Source organism: Branchiostoma floridae, chromosome 1 (assembly GCF_000003815.2).
Source record: "Branchiostoma floridae strain S238N-H82 chromosome 1, Bfl_VNyyK, whole genome shotgun sequence".
Lineage (NCBI taxonomy): Eukaryota > Metazoa > Chordata > Leptocardii > Amphioxiformes > Branchiostomatidae > Branchiostoma > Branchiostoma floridae.
Window position 1 is genome coordinate 8,536,102 of NC_049979.1, and position 24,988 is coordinate 8,561,089.

The window sequence follows — 24,988 nt, forward strand, 5'->3', positions numbered from 1 at the left end:
CATCAACAGTAGTCTCTACCAGAATGCATAGGTCGCTGGAAAAATAGTAGAAATAGGTCAAAAAGACAGATAACATGCCAGAGCTGTAAGCCGGCCTGGGAGTACAGTTTGTGATCTGATCCTGAGGAAACTGTACTCCTAGGCCGACTAGTACCTCCTCTGACATGCATTGTTGTCTGTCTGTTTGTTTTGCCAATTTCTACTATTTTTCCTCGTACCTATGCAGTTGGTACATCAACTGTAATCAGACTGACACCACATGATGACAGAAACGCCTTGTGTGACACACAGACCAAGTTGCACAGACACAACAACAACAATAACAACAACAGAGCACCCGGTTGTGCATACAGCCTCAGGGGTAGCTGACACTGAAGAAGACAATGCCCTTGTTGTGTAGGCGTGACAAAAACAGAGGACGATTCCGTACATCGTGGTTTACCTCATCAAATATAAATGCTCTGCAATTGTGCCGTTTCTGCCAGAATAACACGATAAGGGGACGATATCTTGAGAGGAAATCATCCTATTGGGTCATTACCTTCATGGTTATACCTGTTATCTTGATCTTTATTCAATGAGAGTTGAAATAATGATCCGTAGCACCAGTTTAGTTATGGTGATCAAGTATTTCAGTTTTTGAAGTATTTTTCGAATGGGAGCGAATATTTTGGCGGTTGACAAGAGGCAATAGGGACTTATCAGATACCGACAGGAGAAATCAGCTGGACAGGTGAAATTGGCAACAAATGAAGTGAAAGTGATGTATGAGGTCCTGTCGGAAATCGACCAAATCAATGGGTGCAGGTAGAACAAAAACCAACAAGGTCAAGTGCCTTCAACGCGAAAATTCGGGGACATTGATTTCAAGCTCGCAACGCTGTGTATATATATTTATGCCATATGAAACGACTGTAACTGCCGAAAATTACAGGTATCAGCAGGACGCTCCAGAACGGGCGGCCAGGCGGTAATGGAAAAAACTTTAACGAAATCGGCCGCAAAACGATACTGTTAGGAGGGAATCTTACAAATACCTTCCGATTGATGTTTATTGCGCTCTCTGAACTGAATATCCGCAGCAATGATGGGTGTGTAGCGAGAGTAATAAAGTCGGATTGTGTCGCCCACATGTGGAGGATCTCATCAAGGGAGGGATGGCGTCCTGCTGAGGGCCGTACATCATCCACCTATTCACTAAACACCTGTACAACACGGCGCCATCCCCCCTGCCGACCATACGCCAGCTATTTCTGTTCCTCTTCTGGATACTACAACGGATCATATCAAGAAAAATGGAGCCTGTTTAGACAGGGGAGGAAGATGGAGGAGGGGAATCTTTTCCTTGCTGTTATCTATCAACTCGAGACGGAGAACTCTTCGCTACTGCAAAGAATTAGTTTCCGAAAAAGACGAAAATTAAAGCCAACGTTGTAGGAAAATGGCTTGCCAAATACTTGTGAATTATGTTTTCATAACGATGCAATAAATTTTCATTATTGAAGAACAAGTGGCATCATCTTCCAACCACTAACCTTAACTGAACATTTGGCACAGCAAACGCACATCTAGCTTTATACAGTTCACGCACATATTTACGAATTTCGGATTAGAATTCCCCCTTCCTCGCCACAAATTTGCCACCATGATCTAGAGGAATCTCAGAACCCATATGAGAGCTAAATTTCATTTGACTGCAGGCGCTGAGATAGGTAAGCTGGGTCATTTATTACCGAGCACTGGGACGTCAGCCCTACATTGTAGGTGACACGTTCCCTCCCCCTGGCGCGCGCCGTCCTGTTAGGATGATACTTGAATACACATGCAAGTGTCATCTTTTTTCACGACAGCGTATGCTGTCTATTTTTCATTGAAATACGTGCAAAATATCAGGCAGATATAGCCCGAGGTAGCACCCGTAAATCCTACATAGGGGACGTATATGCACATGCGAAATGAAATGCCTACGAGAGCGTAGAACTTGAGAATATCTCGAGATAAGATATCTCTTCTTCTGTTCCTGTTTGTTTCTATGTTTACATCGAGTGCGTTGTGTCAAACTTGATAGATTGTGGAGTAAAATGAGGGGTATCGTGTTGTTGTTTTTATCTCGTATTCAGGAGACCGGGGAGATAAGTCATAACGGCATCCGACAGGTCATGATGATTACAGAGAAATATCTGTCTTCCGATTCATTAATTCACGCGAGTTTCACTGTGGATGTTCTGATAATTTGTATAAATGGCTCCGGCACTTTTGTGCTTACAGAAGACAAAATCCACGAACTGAAAGGAGCACAAAACGGAAAATAAGTCAAATATAATCTCCTGGTTGTGAAGATAAATACATTTCACGGAGATGGGCCTCAATCCATTCACTCTGAATTGGCCCTCAATAAAACAACTTCAAAGTTGGCCCTATCTTCAACAACGTTGTCAATAAAATAATTCTCAAAGCATCGTTCCATTTGAGACGAGTATAATACTTGAATGGGGTTATGGGAAGCGAGGGAAACTTTAGGGAACCATGTGTGTGTTTGATGAAGTGTTATCAGTTGGTGAATTCTTGGTGTATCGTGCCTCCGAGGGTTTCTTATAATGGTCGTGTTTTGGGCCCAACCCACTCGGCATGACCTCTCGTATAGATTATTGACGCTGCCTTTGAAATAACACTCTTCCCTTGTAAAAGCTAAAGATTTGGACGATGCAGCGGTTCAAAAGAAACAAAGCTATGTACAGATAGCTGAGCGATCGTTTTAGTGTTCGAGAAAAGCCTGTAAGACACTATCTGTCTAAGAGTAGGGCCTTCATCTGTTTTCAGTAATATGTATTCTGCTTGTCTTGTGTCGTGTTTTGGCATTTTTACCACGTCATTCAATATTGTCATATCTATTTCAAAGTAGAGGTGGCACATCAAACGGTTTGAGAAGATTCTATTGCAAAATAAAAGATAAACGGTTTGGCAATGACAATTTCGGGGAGTAAAATTGGATGACGATAACTCGAAGACCCATATCTCACACAGTTATATCTCACGCTAACATGACAACCCTATGTCTTCCTTGAGTTGAGCCAGCGTCTCATCGCAGGTTGTTGTAGTATTCAGGAGGGCCCGTGTGCTCGGACACAGTCTGGTTCTGTCGCGCCATACAAACGATGAAGCTCTGCGGTCATTTTTCACGGTGCCTAAATTCGCGTAGCAGGGAGACACATTATCGACTTGGACTCTGATGAGACGGTGTGCTCTCCTCCACGTCCAAATGCATAATGTGCGGAAGAGGACGTCACCCAAGCATACACCGCACCATCTCGCCTTTTCCTTTCATCCTCGGCCCCCGAGAACCGACAGATCTCGCCGCCTTCACCGACAAGGCACACTAACTTGAATATTCTATCATAGGAGGACGGATATGATTAATTAGGATTTTATGCCATCTTGACAAGAGGCTTACAAGTTTACAAATGTTCTCACTTTACGAGGCGATAAAATTTCAAATATCAGTAAAGGCCAGCGGTCCATGGCATTTATTTCCAATTAATATTAGATCACCAGCAAATCCAGAGCAAATAACATAAACTTGCTATAAAATGAGTTTAATGTCCCGCGCATGGGCATCTCGCTTCTGTATCGGACAAAGGTCCTGTGAGACAGCGTGACGCGAGCCTTGTCAGGACCCGTCGCCGTCGCTTTTCTTTATGACATGTCAAACAAAATAAGACGTCCTGTCAAACTTCCTTAGCGTCCCCCGATGTCGCCTTGAAGGACGAGGCGAAGTCGTCCCCGGAGGATGTGTCGCGGTAAATGCCAGCGCGAGCCGGCGGCAATCTGTCCCCATCATGGTCGGTGACAGGTGGAACTCCCCCTCGCGTCCTGGCGCTGCCGTGCGCGCTGACGGCAAGTGTTAATCACACACCGCGCTGTGACAGGGGAGATGCGGCAGTGTGCGCGTGTGATGCGCCCGCCATCATGCATCACCGGGCCACCCTGTCGGTCCTGACGGCCCCTGTCATCTCCAATCAGCCGCCTGCCCGCGGCTTGAGCTACGCCGAGTGACAAGAACAAGAACAAGGACTGCCCCTCACGGGCAGAAAACGCCCCTGGGGACTGTCCTCACGTCACTTTCGTTACAAACGATCGTAAAATACGTCGCCGTCGCCGCAGAGATGCGGACTAAGAGATAGCGCTGACAACGAACTATAAAAAGACGTCAGAAGACAGTGATAGCATCCCTACTGTTTCCTCTTCCTTCGGGGCAAGCCTTGCTACACGGTAATCCGGGCGGCGGCTTTGAAAATCAAAAGAAAAAAAAGTTTACACAAAGTTGTCAAAAAGATGCTGGAGGAGTCATGTCTGAAGTATTGTGTGTGTCATGTCATATGGTAACAGGGTATGGTTGAAAGTAAACGTAGACTTCGCTGCCTTTGGCAAGGGAAGTTATAGGGGATACCGCTCTCTCTCTTTTCTTTGAAAAGCACTGATCGCTAGCCACCTGCCAATTGTGATAGCTCGTCCCATCTATAGGAACACGCAAAGCCGAGGAGTTTGCATGTCGCTACTTGGAAGGGATGCGCTCGTCCCTGTCATTTGATGAATGGGTGCTCGCCGGCACGGTTGATAGCAAGCGGTCGATTTGCAAAGCAGTGTCAGTGCAAAACGGCGGGGAGCGGCAGCGGCAGATAGTACATCTCGCGCCACACGAGTTCAGGGAACAACCCTCCTTCACGTACTTGGTGAAAAGCTTTCCGAAGTTCAGCCGGCACGGACGCGGTGGGGTGCCGACACCCAGGCCAGGTAGGTCCGCGCCCCGCGGTCGAAGGCTCGTGCGTCCGGGAAGAACAAGCCGTGCACCCCGTCAATAGTGATCTGACCGGCAGGATAATTTGGCAGCAGAAATACTCTACATGCCCGCATCTATATACGTATTGCGTTATTCCTAAGTCACACTGGCAATTAAGCATTCATGGAGGTTCTTCACTCTTGGGACTGACGAGGCTTAAGTTAGGAAGGCAGCGATGTGCTGGTGGTTTAGGCAGGGAGGCAGGCTCGGCAGGCGGCAGGTAGCAGAGGTGTTGACGGAAGCGGTCACGGTGATTACTCGGGGAGCAAGGGATGGCGTGAGTGATCGAGAGGGTCTGAAACAGGCTACCACAACTCTCCCCAAAAATCGATGACGGAAAGTCTCGCCGAAAATTATTGACATATTGTCTTATTAGAGCACAGTGGAGCCTGGAGGGAGAAAAGCTCGCGATCTCTTGTCATTCAGGTAGATTTATGTCCGAGTAAAAAGGTGCAGAAAGCCTGTCAGACGCAGACAAGGTTAGAGGGGACTGTTTAGGAGGGTCAAGGTCCTCCGTCGTCCATTTTCTGGCCTTTGTCGTTACTGCGAGCACTCGGGCTGTACTCAGTGTGCACGGCCTACCGGGATAGGAAGGAAGGTTTGTCCACCAAAAACTACTTTCTGTCCAGGGAGCGTTTCGCGCTAGCACCTTCACTGACAGAAAGGGGCGGGACGGACACTTCGGGTAAATGCGATCGGGAGAGCGAAGTTGCCAATTTTCCGATCTGCTGGTGCGAAAGTTCGCGCCGGGCTTTACTCCTTTCTCAGCAATTGGGTGTATCATTAGTTTTGTCTGGCTGTCGCCATAAAACCATCTTCAACAATACATAATGGAGTATTTAATGACTCCGGAGTCGCTTTCCCGTAAGGCCCATTGCCTGCGGCAGTCAAAATGACGTCACGTGGACATCCAGAAAATAAGCTAGTCGCAGGGGGACCAGCTAGCTAGAAATGGTAGTTTAGCGACAGTCTTCTTATAATAAAGACTGTAATTCGTCTATTAGAGCTCCCGATTTATCCGCGATGACACATGATTAGGGAGGATAGAGCTCGGCCTGTAGACGACGTTTGATTTAATCCTTCCGACGTTTGTTCGCCTTCTAGGTTGCGTCCGATATTCTTCGACAGCCAAGAGTCCTCCTGAGACGTGTGGAACCCCGAGGAGTTGGGCTGGGCTAACAGACGGACGTCTTCGGTGCGAGCGGCGACTGGGACCTCTGCACGACTACACTACCCACAAGGTGTCTTCTCCCAGCGCTCCTTCGGACTTACTGACTGTACAACACGCGGCAGGAGTTGTCACCGCTGGCCACTCAAGACTCTGACAACGTGAAGCATGAACCAGTATCTACAGCAGAGCTACTACGACGCGCCCTACTACAGCGAAGACGTGGCATCCAGCCATCAGGTGGGAAATACTATCACTACACCCCATCCCGTAGTCCCAGATACGGTAGACATCTTCCCAGCATGTACCTAACCTTGTCAGCCCGCCCCATCCCTTCCCCAAGTTGCTGGAAAACCCCAGCTACCACACATATCTATCGTAAGCCGCACGAGGGCCCTTCCAGCCGTCCTTACCTTGTGTCTGTCCTCACTGTTCATGCCTGCATGCTCCCCGCGCCGACCCGGCCTGTCCGCCTCCACTGCCACGAACTGAGAGAGTTATTTCAAATTCGCGGTCCGGGGTCGTTTGGCCAGGCTTGATATTATATGATGGCCACAAATCTGTCAGGGAAAATCTACCGGCCGATATGTATCAATGGTGGCTCCCGAGCCCGCTTTGATAGGCATCGCTGATGTGCTGGAATTATTTCTCATCGACCGCAGAAAATCATGACATAAAACTGCAAGTTAATGCCTAGATGCGTATATACATAAAAGTGTGCTTTTCCGCGGGGTCCTCTTTATTCGTGCACATCGCATGTGACAAGTTGTCTTTTCCTGTTGTGTACATTGTGTCAGGCTCGTGCACTTGCAGCTCCCTACTGTCACATTCACCCTGTGTAACGATTTCTTTTCCTTCAGTACTTCGCCACCTATCCCCTCCTCATCTAAACGACTCCCGCACGTCTTCTATCTCCCTCGCGATCAACATTTTAAAGCGATATCGTATATTTGGTTTCACGCTTACTCAAAATTCTCATTCAATCTAGTCTTTCTTCCTGCAGCAATTGCTCCATAATATGTTTATTAAAAGACAGCCACTTGGGCTAAATTGGTGTTTAAGGGCTGGTTGGATTTTCTTCGTGTCCGATTTTATGGCGGGAAGGTCTTGGGAAATATGACATGCGACAGGCGAGAGTTGGTAACGTTAGAGCGGCATCGTTATCTTCATCATCACCGCTATCATTATCTCTTTCGCCATGTATGTATCTATATTCAGCTCGAGGCACTGAAGCGTCGCTGTCACAATCATTATCACAGGAATATTATTGCTCTGGCGCGGTTGAATGAGCCGAGCGCATGATGCGATTGCACGCTCATCATCAAACTCAGAGGGTATATCAACTCGAGCATTCCCTGGTCCCAGGGAAGGAGGCATCGACCTGCGACAGGATGTATATAAGCAAGGGAAAGGAGAGCGCCTCTCATAAAAAAGAAAGGCGACAGGAAACCCCAAATAAAACCGCTGTAAAACTCGGAAACTTTTCTCGGCACACCTACCAAGTCGACCCGGTAGGACTTGGCCCGGCGACCGGCCCGGCGTGTCCCTCTGCTGAAGGTTTTGCCCTGCTTGTTTATCTTTACTTTTCGCGGGGCCCCTTCGGCCCGGAGAGGTGTAGCGCTCCGCCCCCATCTCGCACTCGGAGCAGTGATTGATGATAGAATGAAACTGAGATAATTGAGTGTTTTGTGTATATTAGCTCGGCTGGCGATTTTCAGAGGATCCCATTGGTTGATAGACGTAAATTGCCCGCTGCAGCGAGACTGGGCGGTTCCACCCGCCAGCGGAGTGGGCGCGCATTGCACGAACGGGGGAGGGAAGCCTGGTCCCGGCAATGCGGAAGTGAATTCATCCCGCCACAATATGTCGAATATGATGTCGCTTGAGGACGATATTGCTGTGACAACGTGTTCCGATTTGGCCTAATATCTTCCGGTCACCGGCTCAACAAACAGAAAGTCCGGGGAGGATTCCAGCACGAAGTTACCGGCAAATAATTGACGAAATTATCATAAGCATTCCCATTGTGGAAAATTGATTTGAGCGTCGCTGTCACAGAAGTGGGTAGCGCCACAGAACGCGACATTTTTGATTACCCAGCAAATCTGTGAGGCTGATAGTCTACTTACTGTCCCCTGACTAGACGCTTATGAAAGAAGAAAGGTTCCCTGGGTGCCCAGTGTATGAAAAAGCGCGGGAAGACCGCGGAATAAAATTTCCCCCAGGTAAAGCGGCCACCCCCGCCGGCGTGTTGTACCCGTCCCATTGTACACACGGGGTCTATTTACTGATCATTTCGGCTTGTAACCCTTTGTTTCGAAGAGCCTCCGTGTGTCGTAGAGAGAGCTTCTGAGTGTGAGACTAAGCGATTTTCGTGTCATATGCGCTTCGACGTGGTCAGACCTCGTGTTGTTGAGGAAAGTATCGAGAAAAAAGCCGGTCGGGCCGCGGGGGCGCTGCACAGCGCTCGGTAGTTTGCATTTTGCTGGAAACCCCAAAGTTCATGACAGATCATCAGTCATTCAGTACTATGACAACCGCGCTTTGATTGACAGCTTGAGTGGCAAAAAGCCACGAGACACGACAGTTTTGTTACAGGCGCTTGTTGACGGGCCGACATTCATTTCCTTCTGTTGCCTGACATTCTTGTGTAAGCTTAGAAAGTCCCCGGTACGTTCAAACTGACAGAGCGAGTAACAAGCCAGTTGAAATCAAAGGCGCGAAGCAGGGACGGCTCTCGGGCTAAGTTTACACGTCAGAGGGGATCTGCAGCGGTCAGATGGCGCAAAGGGTAGGTGCAGTTTCATGCTAGCGAGTTCTGAAGTTTGGAAATTCAGCGAGAGTGTGGATGGATGGCGGGGCGATGTGTTTGTGTGTGCCCCGGAAGGGTTCAGAGTGCAACCGTTCTGCCATGTGAGACAGGTATTGTGTGCGTTGCTTACATGTGTCCCCGTGTGTCTTGCTACAGTATGACGCGGCCATTCCACACTACCCCGGGGCCATGGAAGCGGCGGCGGTCGCCACGTCTATGTACGGCAACCCCCACGCCCATCGCATGGACCCCGGCCCGCTACAGATGAACCACGGCCACGGCATGCACCAATTTCCGACGTCGCACCCCGCGCACTCCGTCATGACAGGGGTAATGTCCAGTCCTCAGGATGACCAACATAAACGAGACAAGGACGCCATCTACGGGTGAGTTTGCCCCGACTTTTCCCGGGCCCGACCCGGCCGGATCGCACCTCCCCGTAGCGCACATGTGTTCACGCGGGAATCAGGAAGTAGAACTGCCGCTGCACGGTGGCGCCTCGTCCCGCAGACGGACTGACCCCGAACGGTCCCCACCTGGTGGCCCGCCAATGCAAGCTGACAGCAACCTAATGGACATGTCGTAGTACATTTTATGGCATCGTCGGCAGCGATAGTTCTATATAATTTGCTATATATTTCATCATTGATGCCCGTTTGTAAACGAATTGCAACAGACGATCAATCTCGTATGAAATATACATGCTGCCAATTTTTATGTCCATTTCAAAATGGCCGCCCTGGATGGGACTGTATACAATTTCACTCTAATTTGAGGATGTGTTGGTGTCCCATACAGGCATCCACTTTTCCCACTTCTTGCGTTGGTCTTCGAGAAGTGCGAACTGGCCACATGCACCCCACGAGAGCCTGGAGTTGCGGGCGGGGACGTATGCTCTTCCGAATCGTTCAACGAAGACATCGCAGTGTTCGCCAAGCAGGTACTCAATGTAAAAACAACCAACTTATTTTCATCCTCTTTCCCTTTTGCCTTGTGAGGTTTTGATCCCATTGTGCATTTCTATCGTCTACATTTCACTCGATTGCGTAGTTTATTGTAACTCGGATTATTGTCTGTTGTTTTTGGGTCGTAATGATTGTCCTCATGAATGTGAAGTAATTTGTATTTGCAAGCTGGCGGATCTAGTGCGATAACTCGCTCCTAAACACGATCATATGCCGCTGTAAGCGCAGGTATCAAAGGGCGCATTACTGCCTATTATTCCTTGAGAAAAAGGACCAGATTTCTGAGCCCGATACTTGCTTATCATACCAATTAGGCAGCCTGTGAATACTTGGGCTTTTGGAAGCTTTGCACATAGTTTTCCAGTTAAGATTTCATGTGGAAGTATGTGTGTGTGCAAGCGCTACGGCATGCAGTGCGTAGTGCTCAAAACTAGACCCGCCATGCTTGCGAATGTTGAAAAAGTTTACCTTTGTTTCGGAGTCGGATGTCGTTACATCTATTCGGCCTTTATTCACTTTGTAATTTTTGTCTAAATCGTGCTGAGATATCCGACTAGCGATAAAACACAGGCGGCCACTTCTGAGACGACTGATTACCATTTCTCTTTGCTATGCAGGCGAGAGCAGAAAAACCCTTTTTCTCAGCAAACCCCGAACTGGACGGATTGGTACGTACACCTTCAGATATTCATCATTATCAGCTGGATGCGTTATTGTCACCTAGTGTTGAAGAACCCTCCGCTTGTGTATTGTTATGATGTTGTCAAGTGGTGCGATGTTTCCCATCGCACGCAGGAATCGAGCCTTTATATCGATTTTATTGAAAAAGAACGGAGATTTACCGTTTGCTACAAGCAGTTACGTTTTCATTTGTGAAATAGACACACCGTTGTCTGTTACAATGCGTCAGTTTCTGCACTTCTTGTCAGTTTCGTTGCTTTGTCAATTTCTCAGGCAAGGTGTATTGTTGTGGCTAGTGTTGAATTCTGCATGCTTTCCAACAGTGCGAGAGCTTCATACATATTGCAATATTTGAACCTGGTTGGTCCGGTAAGCCCCTAGAAACCTAGCACAGTTGATTTGATTTTCTAACCCAGTAAGCATTCGCACAACTTCGTATTGCGTGTGTTAAACGCTGCGATTGAGTACATGCATATATGTCAAATATCATGTAGTGGCTAATGTAATTCATGCCTGGGTGTTTTCAGTCCAGGGAGTTCATGCCCTCTCTGTAGTAAATATAACCCTCTTCAAGGCAAGTCAGAGGTGGTTCTGAACACCACCAAGGGTATTACCACTTGTGTTTTGTTGACAATAAATGAAATTATTTTCCTGACTTTCTTCGTCTTCATGTCATCCTTTTTTGCAGATGATTCAAGCCATCCAGGTCCTGCGATTCCACTTGCTAGAGCTAGAAAAGGTTTGTAATTGTGTTTCTTTTTTTTACTGTGATTGTTTTTAGAACACCAGGCATGAATGATTGTGTGAAATGGTTACAAAACTGGGAACTGTTGGTGTTCAAAATATTTGAATTGGTTTGATTGAAAAGTTGTGCCAGCTGAGAGGTTTAGTAACCCCGGTAGTGGCATTTCATTCAGATCCGCACACAGCGCTGGCCACAAACCATCATGTCCTTGGCAGCTAGACATAGCTTCATAAAAATGCCCACTAAAAATATGAAACATGGATGGAGAAAATATTTAGGACTTGGCTGATGGAGATTTGTGTTGATAGGCGTCTTACTAGCCTCTGTGGGGGGATTTTGGTGAACGGGACCTGATGGTTAGCCAGGGCATCCCCCAGACACAAATTTATATTTGAGAAGATGTATAGTGGTCATTAGAGGATATCAGAGAAAAACTGACAGAGGGTCGTTTACGTAGGTACACTCCGGCCACAGGGGTGTGTGGGTAGAGTTGTTTGTGAAATAGCTTGTGTTGTTGGGCCAAATGCTTAATCTGTTTAGATGGCACATTAGCCTTAAAAGGGCACTCAGTGGGTTGGAAGTAGGCAGTCCTTTTTCCCCTGCTTGCCCTATTTGTTTAGGGGCAGGGATAATTCCCCCAGTAGGGACTAGGACCAGATTTATGGACCCAGCAGTTTTTATTATGCTGGGGGACATTTGCATGTCTGCTTGTGTTTGGGGCCGTTTTGGCTCAAGGACTGTGGCCATCCCAACTTTATGTGCATTATGCCAAATTATTTATTGTGCTGACTTTATGTAGTGGGCTTGATCAGTGGATAGGCTGGTTCCACAACAGGAATCAATCATGATACGGCAGGAGCCACTATGGCTTTAGAGTTATGGACATGAATCGACCTCTTGCTTCACCATTTCAGCATGGGCTAAGGAGGGAATGTCAAATGGATGGACGTATATATATGACCTGGGATTTTATTTGATTGCTGTGTAACGGGAGGCACACAAAACTATAACGTACGGCTTCAAATAAATGGTTGTGTACCTTGGCCCCTAAACCGCCATGTTGTCTCAACTTGAAGGCACGTAAATTGCCCCTAGTTGTGAGGTGCCGTTTTTGTTTTGTGAGGGAAGGCCTGGGTGGTTGGGAGGTGTCCATCCCCAGCCCCGTAGGCGGGCATGTTGTCAGCCACCTGAGTAAACCGCGTGTCTTCTGCTCTCTTTTGTTTCAGGTTCACGAACTCTGTGACAATTTCTGCCACCGCTACATTAGTTGCCTAAAAGGGAAAATGCCCATAGACCTCGTGATAGATGAAAGGGATGGAGCTCCGGCAGGGCCGACCAAAAGCGGGTCTACGTCGAGTGACGGTCAACAAGAGTCAAGTGTTACACACGACCAGGTAAGTTTGCACTGATTTTTATCTCGAAAGCTCACTATCTGTGTTCATACCTTAGACCTTCATCGGTTTCATTTAACTGGCCATGGTGATTGAGAGGGTTGTGTAATATTTCTGTTGCTTGTTGGATCTTGCATTAAGAGAGTATTAGAAAGGTACACAATACACAGGGTCATATGGCAGCTTGTTTTGGGTAGTGTTCCGAGTATGTTCCAACACTTCCCGAACACATTGTCAGGGCTTAGCTTACACTTCAATGGCGGGACCCAGCAGTAGCAGATTGGGAGCGGGAGAGGTGCAGCTTTCCTGTTGCCCTATTCCGGTGTGGCTTTCACATCAAATTGCCATTTTATTTGAAAATCATGGTTAATTGCTGCTGCCATTGTTCTGTGGCGACTGTCCTCTCAGCTATCTGTGAGTGGCTTTGTGTGGACGCTGCCTCATTCAGCGCTAGAAATGAGTTGCACACAGTAGTTGGACTTCTTTTGTAGGATGGCTGCTTTTCAATTTAATGGCCTGCCTCCTTTACAGGCTAGTCCCAGTCTATTAGGCCTAGATTTGTCGGGTCTTTGTCTTATACATGAAAGGCCTGGAACACAGGACCTTCTGCTTGACTAGTCAGATCCAAACGATGCCTTAATGAAAAATCCAGTTTCGTCCCCTCTGGTAAAAACAACACATTGTGGAGACTTTTTGTGTGGGGTGTCCAAAGCTACGGGGTGCCCTCTGGAGCCCTATCTCCACCACCACAAAATAATAGTGTAGTTGAACTTGCCTCCCTGAATAAATGTGCCAACAGGTTTGTACTTACTAAGGTTCTTGTTGCCGTGCGGATGTCACATTGGTCCCCCTGCCCCAACATGGGATTCCGACCCATAGTCAGATGAACCTTGAGATATACAAAGTGCATGCAAACAGACGTCTGTTGTTATGTGCGAGGGGCCAGAAGCAATTGAAAAGACCCTACACAATGAGTGTGCAGGGGCTGAAAGTAAAAAAAGAAGCCTACCCCTCCAGCAGGGAAATGAAGTGGAAATGCAGGCAACGCTTGTGTTGTGTTGCTAGTTAGTTTGTGCAGGGCCCCCAAGCCGGATCATTTAAAGTTGGCTGGGGCATTGGGGCTCAGGATTAATCAAGTCTGGAGGGCTGTTACCAGTCTGTTTCCAGCCGGGCAGATGGCAAGTAGTGTCTGCTTGTGAACTGTCATGTAGCCTCTGCCCGCTCCCTGACACCCAGTAAACAGGCAAACTGTGGTCGGGAGGCACAGGCCCTCCGGCCGCCCGTGTCTGTAGCACTGCCCTCCCCCCAGGTGTTGGCTCTGTAGCTGTCAAGGAAAATTTATTTGTAAGCACACACCGCCTTTATTCCACCTCACAAGTTTAATAACCAAATTTACCTGTCAGCTTGTCTGACAATGACTGGTACAGGGCGCGCTAGGTCGTTAGGCAGTCTGAATGGGTGACCCGAGTCCTTTTGTACATAATTCCACATTACATCATGACCCTTCATTAATCTACTGCCATCAGTAAACATTGCAGTTTCTCTGAGTGACTCCTTTCCCGGGATCAGCCAATTTTGTAGTTAGCAAGTTTGAGTTTCCAGGTGACATTTTGAAGCTTAGGCAAGCCAAAGGTGTGTGGAGCACATGGTATAGTCTTACAACTGATGCCCTTCTAGCTAATGTGGACAAAACCTTGCAACTACTTGAGAAAGTGTGATATGTTGTTTTGCACGCCAGTCAGAATCCAGCCGTTCCCTGCTTGTGGACTGGTCCTCCCTTAATCTGGGGGAAATGGGGGCATGAAGCATCCAGCCAGAATTGGCTAGTTCATTTCAAAGTGGGGAAATCACGAGTGGGGCACCTAGGCACTAAATGGCACGGAAAGGTCCCCATTATATTCTGGCCTTTCCCATTATCCCAGTTTGATGGTAGGCCACGGCAGTGCAGGGCCATTTTCATATCTGTTCTTTTCCCATTTTCCAAAGCGAGAAGGAAAAAAAGCCGGCAGTCCAATTTTCCATTTGAGTCCTGCTATTGAGAGTGTATTCTTTCCAGCAGTAATTGCAATATCATTATCGCACATAATGGCTCTGGCAAGGTCCTTTGTTTGGGGTGCGAGGTGTGTCCATACCACAGAGTACCTTCTCAGACGAATGGTGATTAACCGTTGAGACCTTAGGCAGGGTCTAACTTTAATTCACATGAATGATCGTCTCCCATTTGGTAAAGGGGTCTGTGCCTCCCAGAAATATACCCAGAAATTAAGGCTGTATTGATTCTTGCAACTCCAAGTCAATAACAAAATGCTTGCCAAATTGGCTTAACTTGCATCAATTGAATTACCTGCCGCTCGGAAAAGTCTGCTGTTGAGAAAATAATTACTTTTGCGAGGTCCTGAGCCCTCTGTTCCTGATCTTTTGCAATCTGTTCCTGTGATTTTGAGTTCAGGCTGGTTTTGTGAGCGGCATGTCCAGTTTGGTGTGCAAGCCGTGACTGCCCAGGTTAGGCAACATGTCACCTAGATTGGCCCATGCCATCTGACTTTTTGTGTGTGAATGAGTGTGTATTTATCTTCCATCACATGTACTTACCCTGGGCAAATTTGGCCAGGGACCTCCCTTGTTCAATCATTTGTGGTGGATTGTTTTGCCAGAGCGAAGGGCTGACAAAATTGTGTGTGTAAAGGTGCTTGATGTGGTGGTGACGGCCCGTTGATGTGCACCTGACAGAAACGTCAGGGGTGCCCACCCTCTACACACTTCACACATAAAAGGCAAACCGCGTCAGCCTCTCTAGTCACTCCTGCTAGTGTACGCACGGGAGCTGACGCCTTTCTCACTCATCATCCTTCCTTGGAGAACAATTTTCACTGCCTTGGACCGATTTGGAAACACCGGTACCTTCTGCCTTGATTACTGGAAAATGGTAGCTGCCTTTATTTTGTCTGTGTTCTCCTTGTTTTGTGTAATTTGATTATTCATATTTTACCTGATTTAATTTTCCTTAGCCCTATAGGGTTTCACCATTTATTTCCTAATTTCATCTTCGTAATCTTCTTTTGCTGTTGTAAGGTCCCAGTGAATGAGCTATGATTTACTGTACTCTGGTTCTGCCCATGCTTAAGCCAGGCAGTGTGTTACATGTAACGGGCTGCCAACGCCTCCCTGTGCCAGTTGTAGAAATGTTGACATGTGCTGTTAGGAACATCGGTTGTTTGTATGGACTGTTGAAAAGCTCGCTCCTGAACTGAGAAGGCTTTCTCCTAGGCTGCCTGACCCATGCTGTTTTGAGTATTTCTCCTTGAGTCCCTGGCATCTAGTGCTGCAGGCAGGTCCTAAGTAAGATGAAACAGTACAGTTTGTCAATACCTACTGCTAGTAGTATCAGCGCACATGTTTTCTATGTGTAAGCCCATTCATACTAACAACATCCTCACCATGACCTACCATGTGGACAAAACTTGCCCCATTCTGTGACCGCTCGTTTTGACTTCAGGTTGTTTTCTGTGTTTTCCAGTCGCACCAACAGCCGGGTTCGTACGGAGGGGCCGACGACACACAGTCCACAAACTCGGGCGGAACACCGGGGCCACTGGGAACACAGCCGTCACAGAGTGGCGACAACAACAGTGAAACAGGTACCCGATTCTAGGCTGCGCTGCACGCAAATAGGAGCGGCACAGACCACACCTTACCGTCTCTTCGTTTGCTCAGAGTAGGACTTTTCCCTCTTCTAGCTGATAGGAATCTACTTGAAAGTTTTACCCTTTCCAAAATAGTCCTTGTGGCCTGCATCAGTTAAGATTGTGTCTACAAAGTGTAGGTAAGTACGACCGTTGCTGTATTTATTGAGCCGATTAGGTGATGCACGATCAAAAAAAGAAGTTGAGTTGATCAATCGAGTGAAAGTAATCAGCAAAATTTATATGACCTGTTTGAAAGTGCTAAAGTTAGGTCCTGTGGGTGGCAGTACTTGTCCAAAAAAGTCTGCTAATCATGGCATGAAAACACAAGAGTTCAAAAGGTGAAATTTTTTCGGGCGTGCTTGTTGAAAAATCGACATCTCCGTGTCGGTGACGCAAGGCTGTTCCATGTGAAGAGGGTCACCGCAAGAAGGGTTCGGCTACAGAACATGTGCTCCTTTTGAGCTCCGTGCCACCTTTGGAAACAGAGAAGTTTGCACATACACTTCAGTGTACTCTAACCACAGGGCAGTGTCCAAACTTAACAGGGCTGAACAGGCTTCAAACCGTGGTTTGACATTTGTTACTAAAAGTGTGATTAGAAAGCATTTCCACAAGTATTTACTGGGAAAGTGAAAAGAAGAGTGTATCACTTTTTGTTTCCGTTGATTTTGAACACTGCACTGTGAATGTAAATAACTACCACCCATAGCAAAATGCACCCCAAATTTTCACCTTCGTAAGATGCTGCACGACATAAATTCAAGCAGGCCTTTCTTATTAAAGCACAACTGGTTTGAAAATGTTTTAATATTTATTCACTTGTAGGCTATGCTTCCAACTCTTTGCTGTTCGTAGTGTTTAGTTAGTGTAAGATAAAAGTTCTTATAATTCCAAGTATTTAATGTACAGTTGAAGAAAATGTATCATAGCAATATATTTTTAATATTACTCTTATCTATAACCCAGTTGATCTGTTGAAATGTTCTCCTGTAAACTTGCCAAGAACAAGGCCAATAAACATGGTTTTTCATGGCCGTTACATTTGTAGCTCTCTGCAGGTTTTTACACTATTTCACACCTTATTCCCTCCAACAGAACTCTGTGGAATGTGTAGCTAATGTGGCAGTACAGCCCCATAACCCTGATATGTAATACTGTCAGGGAGAGACATTTATCTAATTTTACTGCTGTGTAAAATATGGAGTGAGCTGTTGTGCAGGTTTTCTTGTAAAAGATGTGTGAACGTTTGCAGTCTGTGGGGTGATAACTTAGTGTAGTATGAAGCCGTAACCTCCACTATTAGATCACAGCTTAGTCTAAATCAAATTGAAATTTATTTGCGTAAACCTGATCCTTGTAAGTTGGCTGTGGAACCTTGTATTTTTCTGGCCACGGAGCCTAACAAGCTAGCATATTTGGTTACTATCCCAGACTCTAAACATTAATTTTATCAAAAACTGTTACAGTACTAATTTGAAATCCCCTGGAGACAAGTTAGTTAGAAGTAAGCCCAAACAAATAGCCGTATTCCTACAATATTACTTATCAGACAGACTATGTTTGATGTAGGAGGTCGGAAACAAATTCCACGACACAGTTGCGCCGTTTATCGTCATGCTGGGAATATGGCGGCTGGCGGTTCGAAGCCCGTTGTCGAGATTCACAACCAAACACATTCGTCAAGCAGCCTACATAATGAAAAACTGTGCTTTTCAGTATTACGTTGCACTGACCTTTGCCATCACAGCCCCGATTAATCTTTAAAATTTCGTCCAATTATGCAAATCGGTTTCGCAAAGTAAAATTGGAGCTGTGTCCACACATTTGGCACCTCATTTTTCGTGGGTTATGTGGAAGGATATTAAATATCCATACCCTGGAAGGTCGACAATCAAACTATCCGTACAGTCATTTCTCAAGCAAACTGCATTTATTAATCATTTACCAACGAAACAATCGTATCTGTAAAAAATGTGAGCCGCTCTGTTGGCCAACAGCTCTGTTGTGGCTCGGTAAGCCGGGTCGTGTTTTCCAACTGTCTGAGCAAAGGTTGCTCCTTTGCAGGGAGAAGAAAGAAGGAGGGGAGAAATTCGCTAGCGTCAGGGGGCACAGCCAAAGGCTTGTCCAAATGGCCGGTCATTTATCATCCTAAGCTGGTTTGCGTAGGGGTCATTATACCAGGGGTTTGTGTGTAAAATTGGTTTTGTGGTCCCAGGGAGAAGCTGCACTGCATTTTAATGATGCGAATGGGGGAGAATGGGCGAAGGAAACCGCCCGGTCCGCCATGTTGGGGAACGTGTCGAACAGAACCGGGCGTGGGGATAATGGGGACACAGCAACACAAGTAGTCGGGTTGTCCTGTCTAGCCATCACTTGATGTGGCAGCTAGACAGCAAGGTCTCGCGACAGCAGTTAACACTGTCACATCACAGGGCTGTCCCAATTTGACTTCCACTAATATATCTTCCCCAGGATTCCACTAGACAGAAATGACAGCAGCTTTAAAATATGAGGGGGCCATAAATTTGTCTATTTAGGGCAGCCATCTTCAGGCCTGGCCGCCAGGACAGGCAGTAGCCACTGAGATAAACCCTCTGTATTTGCTCTGCCCTCAGTGCCAGCCATTAGAACAAATTGTAGTATCAATCTTTAAGGCTGACCAGCCAGCAGTAAAAGTGCTAGGGGAGGGGTGAACTTTTGAACTGCCTGAAATCTCCTCCTCCAGGGGATAGTTAAGGGCCTGGCCAGAGATAGAGATGAGTGTTCTCCCTGTACAACATCCTGTGTCAAGCTTTAATCCTATCTGCACTTTCCTCTAAGCCAGCTTTATGCTTCCAGGACCATTTGAGGTGGTAAGCACAAGCAGTCTCTTCCCAAATGATCGACTTGTGTCCCCAAAAACTTTTCTTGATTTTTGAATATTTTCTTAGATTTTTGCCTTTTAACTTAAAAGCATGGTGCTTTCATTATTTGTCTCATTTTATGCATTCTTATCTGGTACCCATGGTTTTTTGGAGATTTTGGTAATGGCAGGCAGGGTTGCATCTGCTGACAGAACAGATTTTGATGTATGGGGCCATTTTCTAACTCCCCTGTGAGACACTTTGCCCCCTCCCACCTCCCAGCTTCCCCAGCCTCCTACTTTATACATTAGTGTATTTGCTTTTCAGTTAAATTTAACCTACATGCACAAGATGTTATTTTTTAAAGCCTATCCCCAGCTGTAAATTAGTTCTTTTTCTGTAGCTAATGCACCTATAAAGCATGGTAGCTGTGCCATTGTTTAGCAGAATAACATCCTATTCATCCTCTCTTCCAATTCATCTTTCTCCCTTCATTTTGAAGAGGTTTGCAGAATTCCCACAACGGCTTCAGAAAGGAACTCTCATTTGCAGCTGTTGGCACTCTAGGCACTTATCTTTTGCAAAAATGAAACAGAAAAGATTCCCTGCATTGAGGTGAAATCCCCCAATCTTATCCTTCCCAGCCTGATTAAGAGCAGATAATCATTAATCATTGCTGTGAGCCATGCAGGCCCTGCACCCTTCCCCCAGTTTGCCCTTTTCCACCAGGGCAAGAAAAATGACTCAAGATGCCTTGAAAGTTTCCAGAGATAGAAACTGCAGATAAGGGTGGGTTCTGTTACACCTAAGTGACAGTGTTTAACATTTTGTCCTTCCCAGCTGGGTCTAGAGGTGGCGCTGGGCAAGAGCAAAAAAAAAAAATGATGCCCTCAATTTGTAGCCAGGCTTGATGTTGTTGTGATCTTGTTGAGTTAATCTACTCCACAAAGAAAGCACCTTGACTTCCCTTTGCCCTAGGAGGCACGACCCCACCTTTGGGCACTGCCAGAACACTTCCAAGCATGGGGCTGGAGAGTGGTGAATAATTCATTTGCTCAGTGGGGCTGATGTTTTGTGTACTTCAGAGCAGATTAATCAATGTCAAGAAGGTAATTTTTCTTCTTGTTGAAGCTCCGCCCCCTGCAATATTAGCACATGTTCCAAGTGCCTTATCTGGCGAGCTCAGGACCTAGGCCCTTTGGAAACAAACAGCAGGTCCCCTGCTCTGGTAAAATGTAGGGCAACATGGCAGGCACTTGGGGCAAGGCAAAATCCGCTTTTGGGCCAGAAGTGGGGATAAGAGCCCTGTCTTTTCCTCTCGATTGCCTGGCAGGAAATAATAATGTTTGTTTTTGACCCCATATCAGTTGCACAAGGGGAAATCATTCTGATGGTAAACCTGTCCAGCTTGATTCGGCGAAAAGGGATTACACAAAGTAATGAGGTTCTTCAACTTCTCAGCCCACTGGAGGACGGGATTTCGGCTCCGTCTCATGTCCGTGGCACGAGAGGTCTCAGGTCGCGGCATACGGAAGTTCCCAGCCACTTCAGACCAGTAGCGTTGCCCACACGATAAACATTGGGTTCTGCTGGAGTGTTCATTCAAACATGAAACGGAGTATGATTTCACCCTCTCTGGCCCAGGTGAAGCTCACTCTGCCCCCAGCTCACTGAATGGCATGTTTCGTTTTGCCTGACTTGTTCTACAGGGTGTTGTACAATGGGGTGCACAGGCGAAGAGGGCAGGGCAAGGGTGTTAGACACCAAAGCAGCCATTAGGAAGGGGCTACTAATCCTGTTAGCTGGTCATCGCACCCATGTGAATTGGGGAAAAAGTGAACATATTACACAAGTTTTCACACCTTGACACAATCGGATTATTTCAACCCAAGTAAACTCTGCCTGGGTGACAACAGTACTGACTCCCTGCGGAGTTTATGGACTTGCCAGTTTATGGTCCTCCAGAGAAGTCAACAGAACTGTCTGTCTCCTCAGCAAGACAAGAATCTGCCACAAAACATGGGCAGAGCACTTGTCATTTCCATAACAACACACTCCATGTGTCTGTGGGCACCATAGTTTTATACAGTCTAATCCAGAGTGTGTAAAACTGTCACTTTCCTTTTTTTATCACTTTCTGTTTGTCTCTCATTGGGTTTGAGTTGCTCCAGATTTAGGTAAATGAAAAGTCTCATGACAAAAAGCTGAGAAAATATAATTTTTATTCTTGGTTTGAAAAGATTTTTTAAAAACATTACATGCTGTATGTGCTAGTGGCTTATTTGATTTTCACGACATCTGTAACAACTAGCAGTTCATTTTATTATCATTTTTATTTACAAAAGAAACAGTCCAAACCTTCAATATTGGTACCAAGAACATTATTATTATGTTATTCTGCCATAAAGAATTGTTGAAAAGTGTGAAACCACTGATTGTTTGCTTCCGACTTACTGTAACACGCACCGTTTTATCAGTATTGCTGACAAAATTTTTTTCCTGAAAAAGTGATTTCTTTCTACCAGCGTTTCAGTCAAACAAACCCTAATGACTGGAATCCGTGTGCAGTGGGCTGGCTTAGCTCTTCCACTTCACTGCTTATAACAGTAAAACAGTTAAGGTTATGTCGCTTCTTCTTTCTTTGAAATTGTATTTATCTCTCCCTATCTGTGGTTTGCCTGTGTTTGCAGTACTTCCCCCTTGTTACCTGTTCTAATTTATTTTGGGGCCTTGCTTCCTGGCGGCAATTTTAGCGGTTCATTATCTTTTATTTGGAGGGTTTCCCTTATCAGGAGGAAAGTAATAATGGGAAATTCTCCAGTCGGTCTTTATGGGGAATCATTTTGGTTTGGTCTTGTTGCAGGGCATTTGTTGGATAGGTTGTTCTGTGGTGGTAGATGGGCCTTACACTGCACTCCACCACCATTCACATCTATCTACATCACAAGGGAAATTCGTCACTTCTTATCGCGAATCTCGGATTCGGCGCACATAGTCGTTGCTTTCTACTTTGGGAGCGGGTTACACCGATATTCACATACAAAACATAATTCCTGAAATCCCTGGGATGCAGGGCCCGGAATGTGACTTTGGGAAAACACAGAGAATTCAATTAAAATTCCCCCTCATTCCTGCCATTGTGTGGGAACTAATATTTTGGAGCGATAATTCTGAGTACAGATTTCATCTTGGTTCATTTGTGACATTAATTCTGGCTATGATGGGTTTAGAGCTCCCAGTGCAAACATTAATCATCTGGCAATACTGCACCAAGAAATATCTCCAGCCAGAATGACAAAAAATAACTATAAGGTAATAATAGGAAACACTTAGCTATATCCTTCAATTATTTTTATTAGCCGGCCGTGACAGCCTAGGCAAGATTTATGACTCCCCTGCTAATCCTTAATAGAAAACTGGGGAAATAAAGGGGCATAATATCCTGCATATCCTCGGAATAATCAGGCACAAAATAACGCCTAACTCTTTTTCATGAACTTAGTTAATGAAAGAGCAAACTAATCCCGGGCAACATTTCATTGCGGCTCCTACTGGACAGTTTCGGGGATTGGCTTTGTATTAAGACACATGGGGTGGCAGCTTGGCGGACGGCTGCATTAGCTCGTACGGGCAGGGATCTAAATATTACATTTTTATAGCGTAGCTCATTCGCCTCCATCATGGCAGCGGCCACCCCATAAACTTCACTTTATTAACTTTTGCAATTATTGCGGGAAGGAACAAGCTGTCCTGTGTCGCGCACACTCCCTTGAATATATTTAGTGGGCAAGGACATTGCGGGCAATAAATATCGTGGCGAACGCAAGATTCCATCTGACGGCGGGAGTCGGAAGACAGCCATCGCAGCCCACTTTATATCCTGTGGCAGACAGACTCGCCATATTATCAGAATTGACAAATAAAGATGGAAGTATTTCTTCCCTTTCCTTGTCATGTTGGCAGGCCATAAATTATCTATGGACACTTTATATCAAAAATGTTTGAATTAAATATTTACCGCAAAATGTGTCTGAAATTTGAGGTAATTTTCAAGTCATAAATCTTCTGTGGGAGAGTTGGGCCTCAGTGACAATAATGGATGGCGTGGCCAACACAGGGTGGCATTTCCCTCCATTAGATTGAGCCAAAACTGTAAAAATTAATGATACAAGAAATTTGTTCTCCGCATATGACTGTGGAAAAAGCGGCATTGATGCACCTCTGCATTTAAAAGATAGTCAGCGGGAGATGGCGGTGCACGAGAATAGCAGAAATCAATTTTTATTGCAGCACAACAAGACAGAAGACACCACTTGAAGAACATGGTGCATAATTCAGCTTATGTGGGCATTTGCAGGATGGTTGGAAGTTAGAATTATTGCTAAAACTTAACTGGCTTATGTTGCTGGCTAGTGTCGATGGCATGGATTTAAGCTGTTTTCATGGGTGTTAGAGTGTATGTTATGTGCTGTGTAAAAGCAAGGGTCTTGTTATTTTGACATGTACTTCACAGTAATGGGCTCAGCCCTGGCTGCCCGAGGCCATACCGTTTCGTCATTAGCCTTGTCCCCTTTGAAAGTTTCCTACGGCACGGTAAATGCATGAAGAATAGTTTGATGTAAATTTAGTTTACCGGAAAGTCTATTTCTTGATACATTTTTCGTTTATGTGAAGCCGGCTTTCTGGGGTCGCTATGAAGAAGTCATGCCAAATTGCCAAGCATTTCTGTCAATGACACGACTGCTGGAACACATTTGCCAAATGGCAAAATTTGCCCGAAAATGCCCACTCTAATCTGCCATAAAACAGGCCCACATTTAGCCAACTGCGCTATTTGTCTTCCGGAGGTGTTTCATAGAGGAGAAAGGGAACGGCACAGAGGTACTTATATTATGTTCTAATAGGTTCGGAAAGGTTACAGGGATTCTTGGGAGGATTTGGGGCTTTCAGCCTGGCTCTAAAGGAGACACATATGGAGAGGGAATTAGAAAGGCAATGAAATATGGAAAGCATTATCGGGATAGGCAGCGTTCTATTAATGTATATTATTTATCTGGAAGGAGGAGAAAATGGGTTTGAAGAATGTTTCTATTGACAGAGAATTCGGCAGTTTGGACACGAGCTCAGTAGTCCCATGACAAGTGACTTTGATGAAAACCATCCAGCCAGCCATCCAAAGTGAAATTTTTTTTTATTGAAATGCTAGGACAGAAAGAAGGACTTTTTTCTAGTGAAAGAGCACAGGACATTTTTACTTTTGTATCGACCAAAAGTGTCCCAAGGAAAGTGTGCAGGCAGTGCTGTTTTGGGCCGAAACATTCACGGAATTCCACACACACGTTTTAGTCTTCTCACACCAAGCTGGTTTGGACTCATCTTGGTTTGCACTATTTTTGGTGGGGTCATCAGGAATAGCCCCAGCTGGGTTCAACCAGAGTTCACCAGCCCAGGCCTTACATTTATTTTTTGTGCCGCAATCATGAGAAGATTCTCTGGAATCTGGTCCTAATTCTGCACACAGCGATAGGGTCAGGTTGTGAGCCTCAGACTTTAGATAGAGGACCTCTGCACGTGTTGTCTGTGTATGTGTGCGTGTGTGTTAGATAGAAAGTGAGAGAGAGTATGAATGCTTGTGTGCATGCTCTAAGAACAAGCTAGACTGAATGAAGTTCAAGGCTGTAGCCAGCAACACAAGCCAAAATTACTCAAGAACTATGTGCAATCCAATCATCATTTACCCCACATGTCACTGGAGTTTGCACTGTAGGAGTGTGGTTCAAACTGGGCCCAGCTATTTCACAGGAGGACTCCAGATATCTTCATAGTTGTTTTATGATAATATAACAAAAAAAGGTCCAAC

At 45.9% G+C, this 24,988-nt stretch overlaps 1 protein-coding gene and 1 long non-coding RNA gene across 11 annotated transcripts in view; one reads left to right on the forward strand and one right to left on the reverse strand.

Annotated features, from left to right (window-relative positions):
- LOC118419896 overlaps positions 1–7,491 on the reverse strand; it is a 49,820-nt gene extending 42,329 nt beyond the window's left edge. Inside the window, exon 1 of one of the 2 annotated variants that reach the window (XR_004831678.1) lies at positions 6,419–7,491. This is a non-coding gene — a long non-coding RNA (uncharacterized LOC118419896). The remainder of the gene's footprint in view (positions 1–6,418) is intronic. The other variant, XR_004831680.1, reaches the window with a different exon arrangement.
- The window catches only part of LOC118419843 (homeobox protein Meis1-like), a 46,805-nt gene continuing 26,464 nt past the window's right edge, over positions 4,648–24,988 (forward strand). For 2 of the 9 annotated variants that reach the window (XM_035826520.1, XM_035826534.1), the window contains exons 1-8: positions 4,651–4,791; positions 5,942–6,245; positions 8,974–9,203; positions 9,616–9,766; positions 10,400–10,450; positions 11,152–11,202; positions 12,435–12,602; positions 16,117–16,237. In XM_035826520.1, coding sequence (XP_035682413.1) covers positions 6,174–6,245; positions 8,974–9,203; positions 9,616–9,766; positions 10,400–10,450; positions 11,152–11,202; positions 12,435–12,602; positions 16,117–16,237 — 844 coding nt within the window. In that variant the 5' untranslated portion in view covers positions 4,651–4,791; positions 5,942–6,173. Of the gene's footprint in view, positions 4,792–5,920; positions 6,246–8,267; positions 8,797–8,973; positions 9,204–9,615; positions 9,767–10,399; positions 10,451–11,151; positions 11,203–12,434; positions 12,603–16,116; positions 16,238–24,988 lie in introns of those variants that run through there. The other 7 variants (XM_035826494.1, XM_035826473.1, XM_035826522.1 and 4 more) reach the window with 7 other exon arrangements.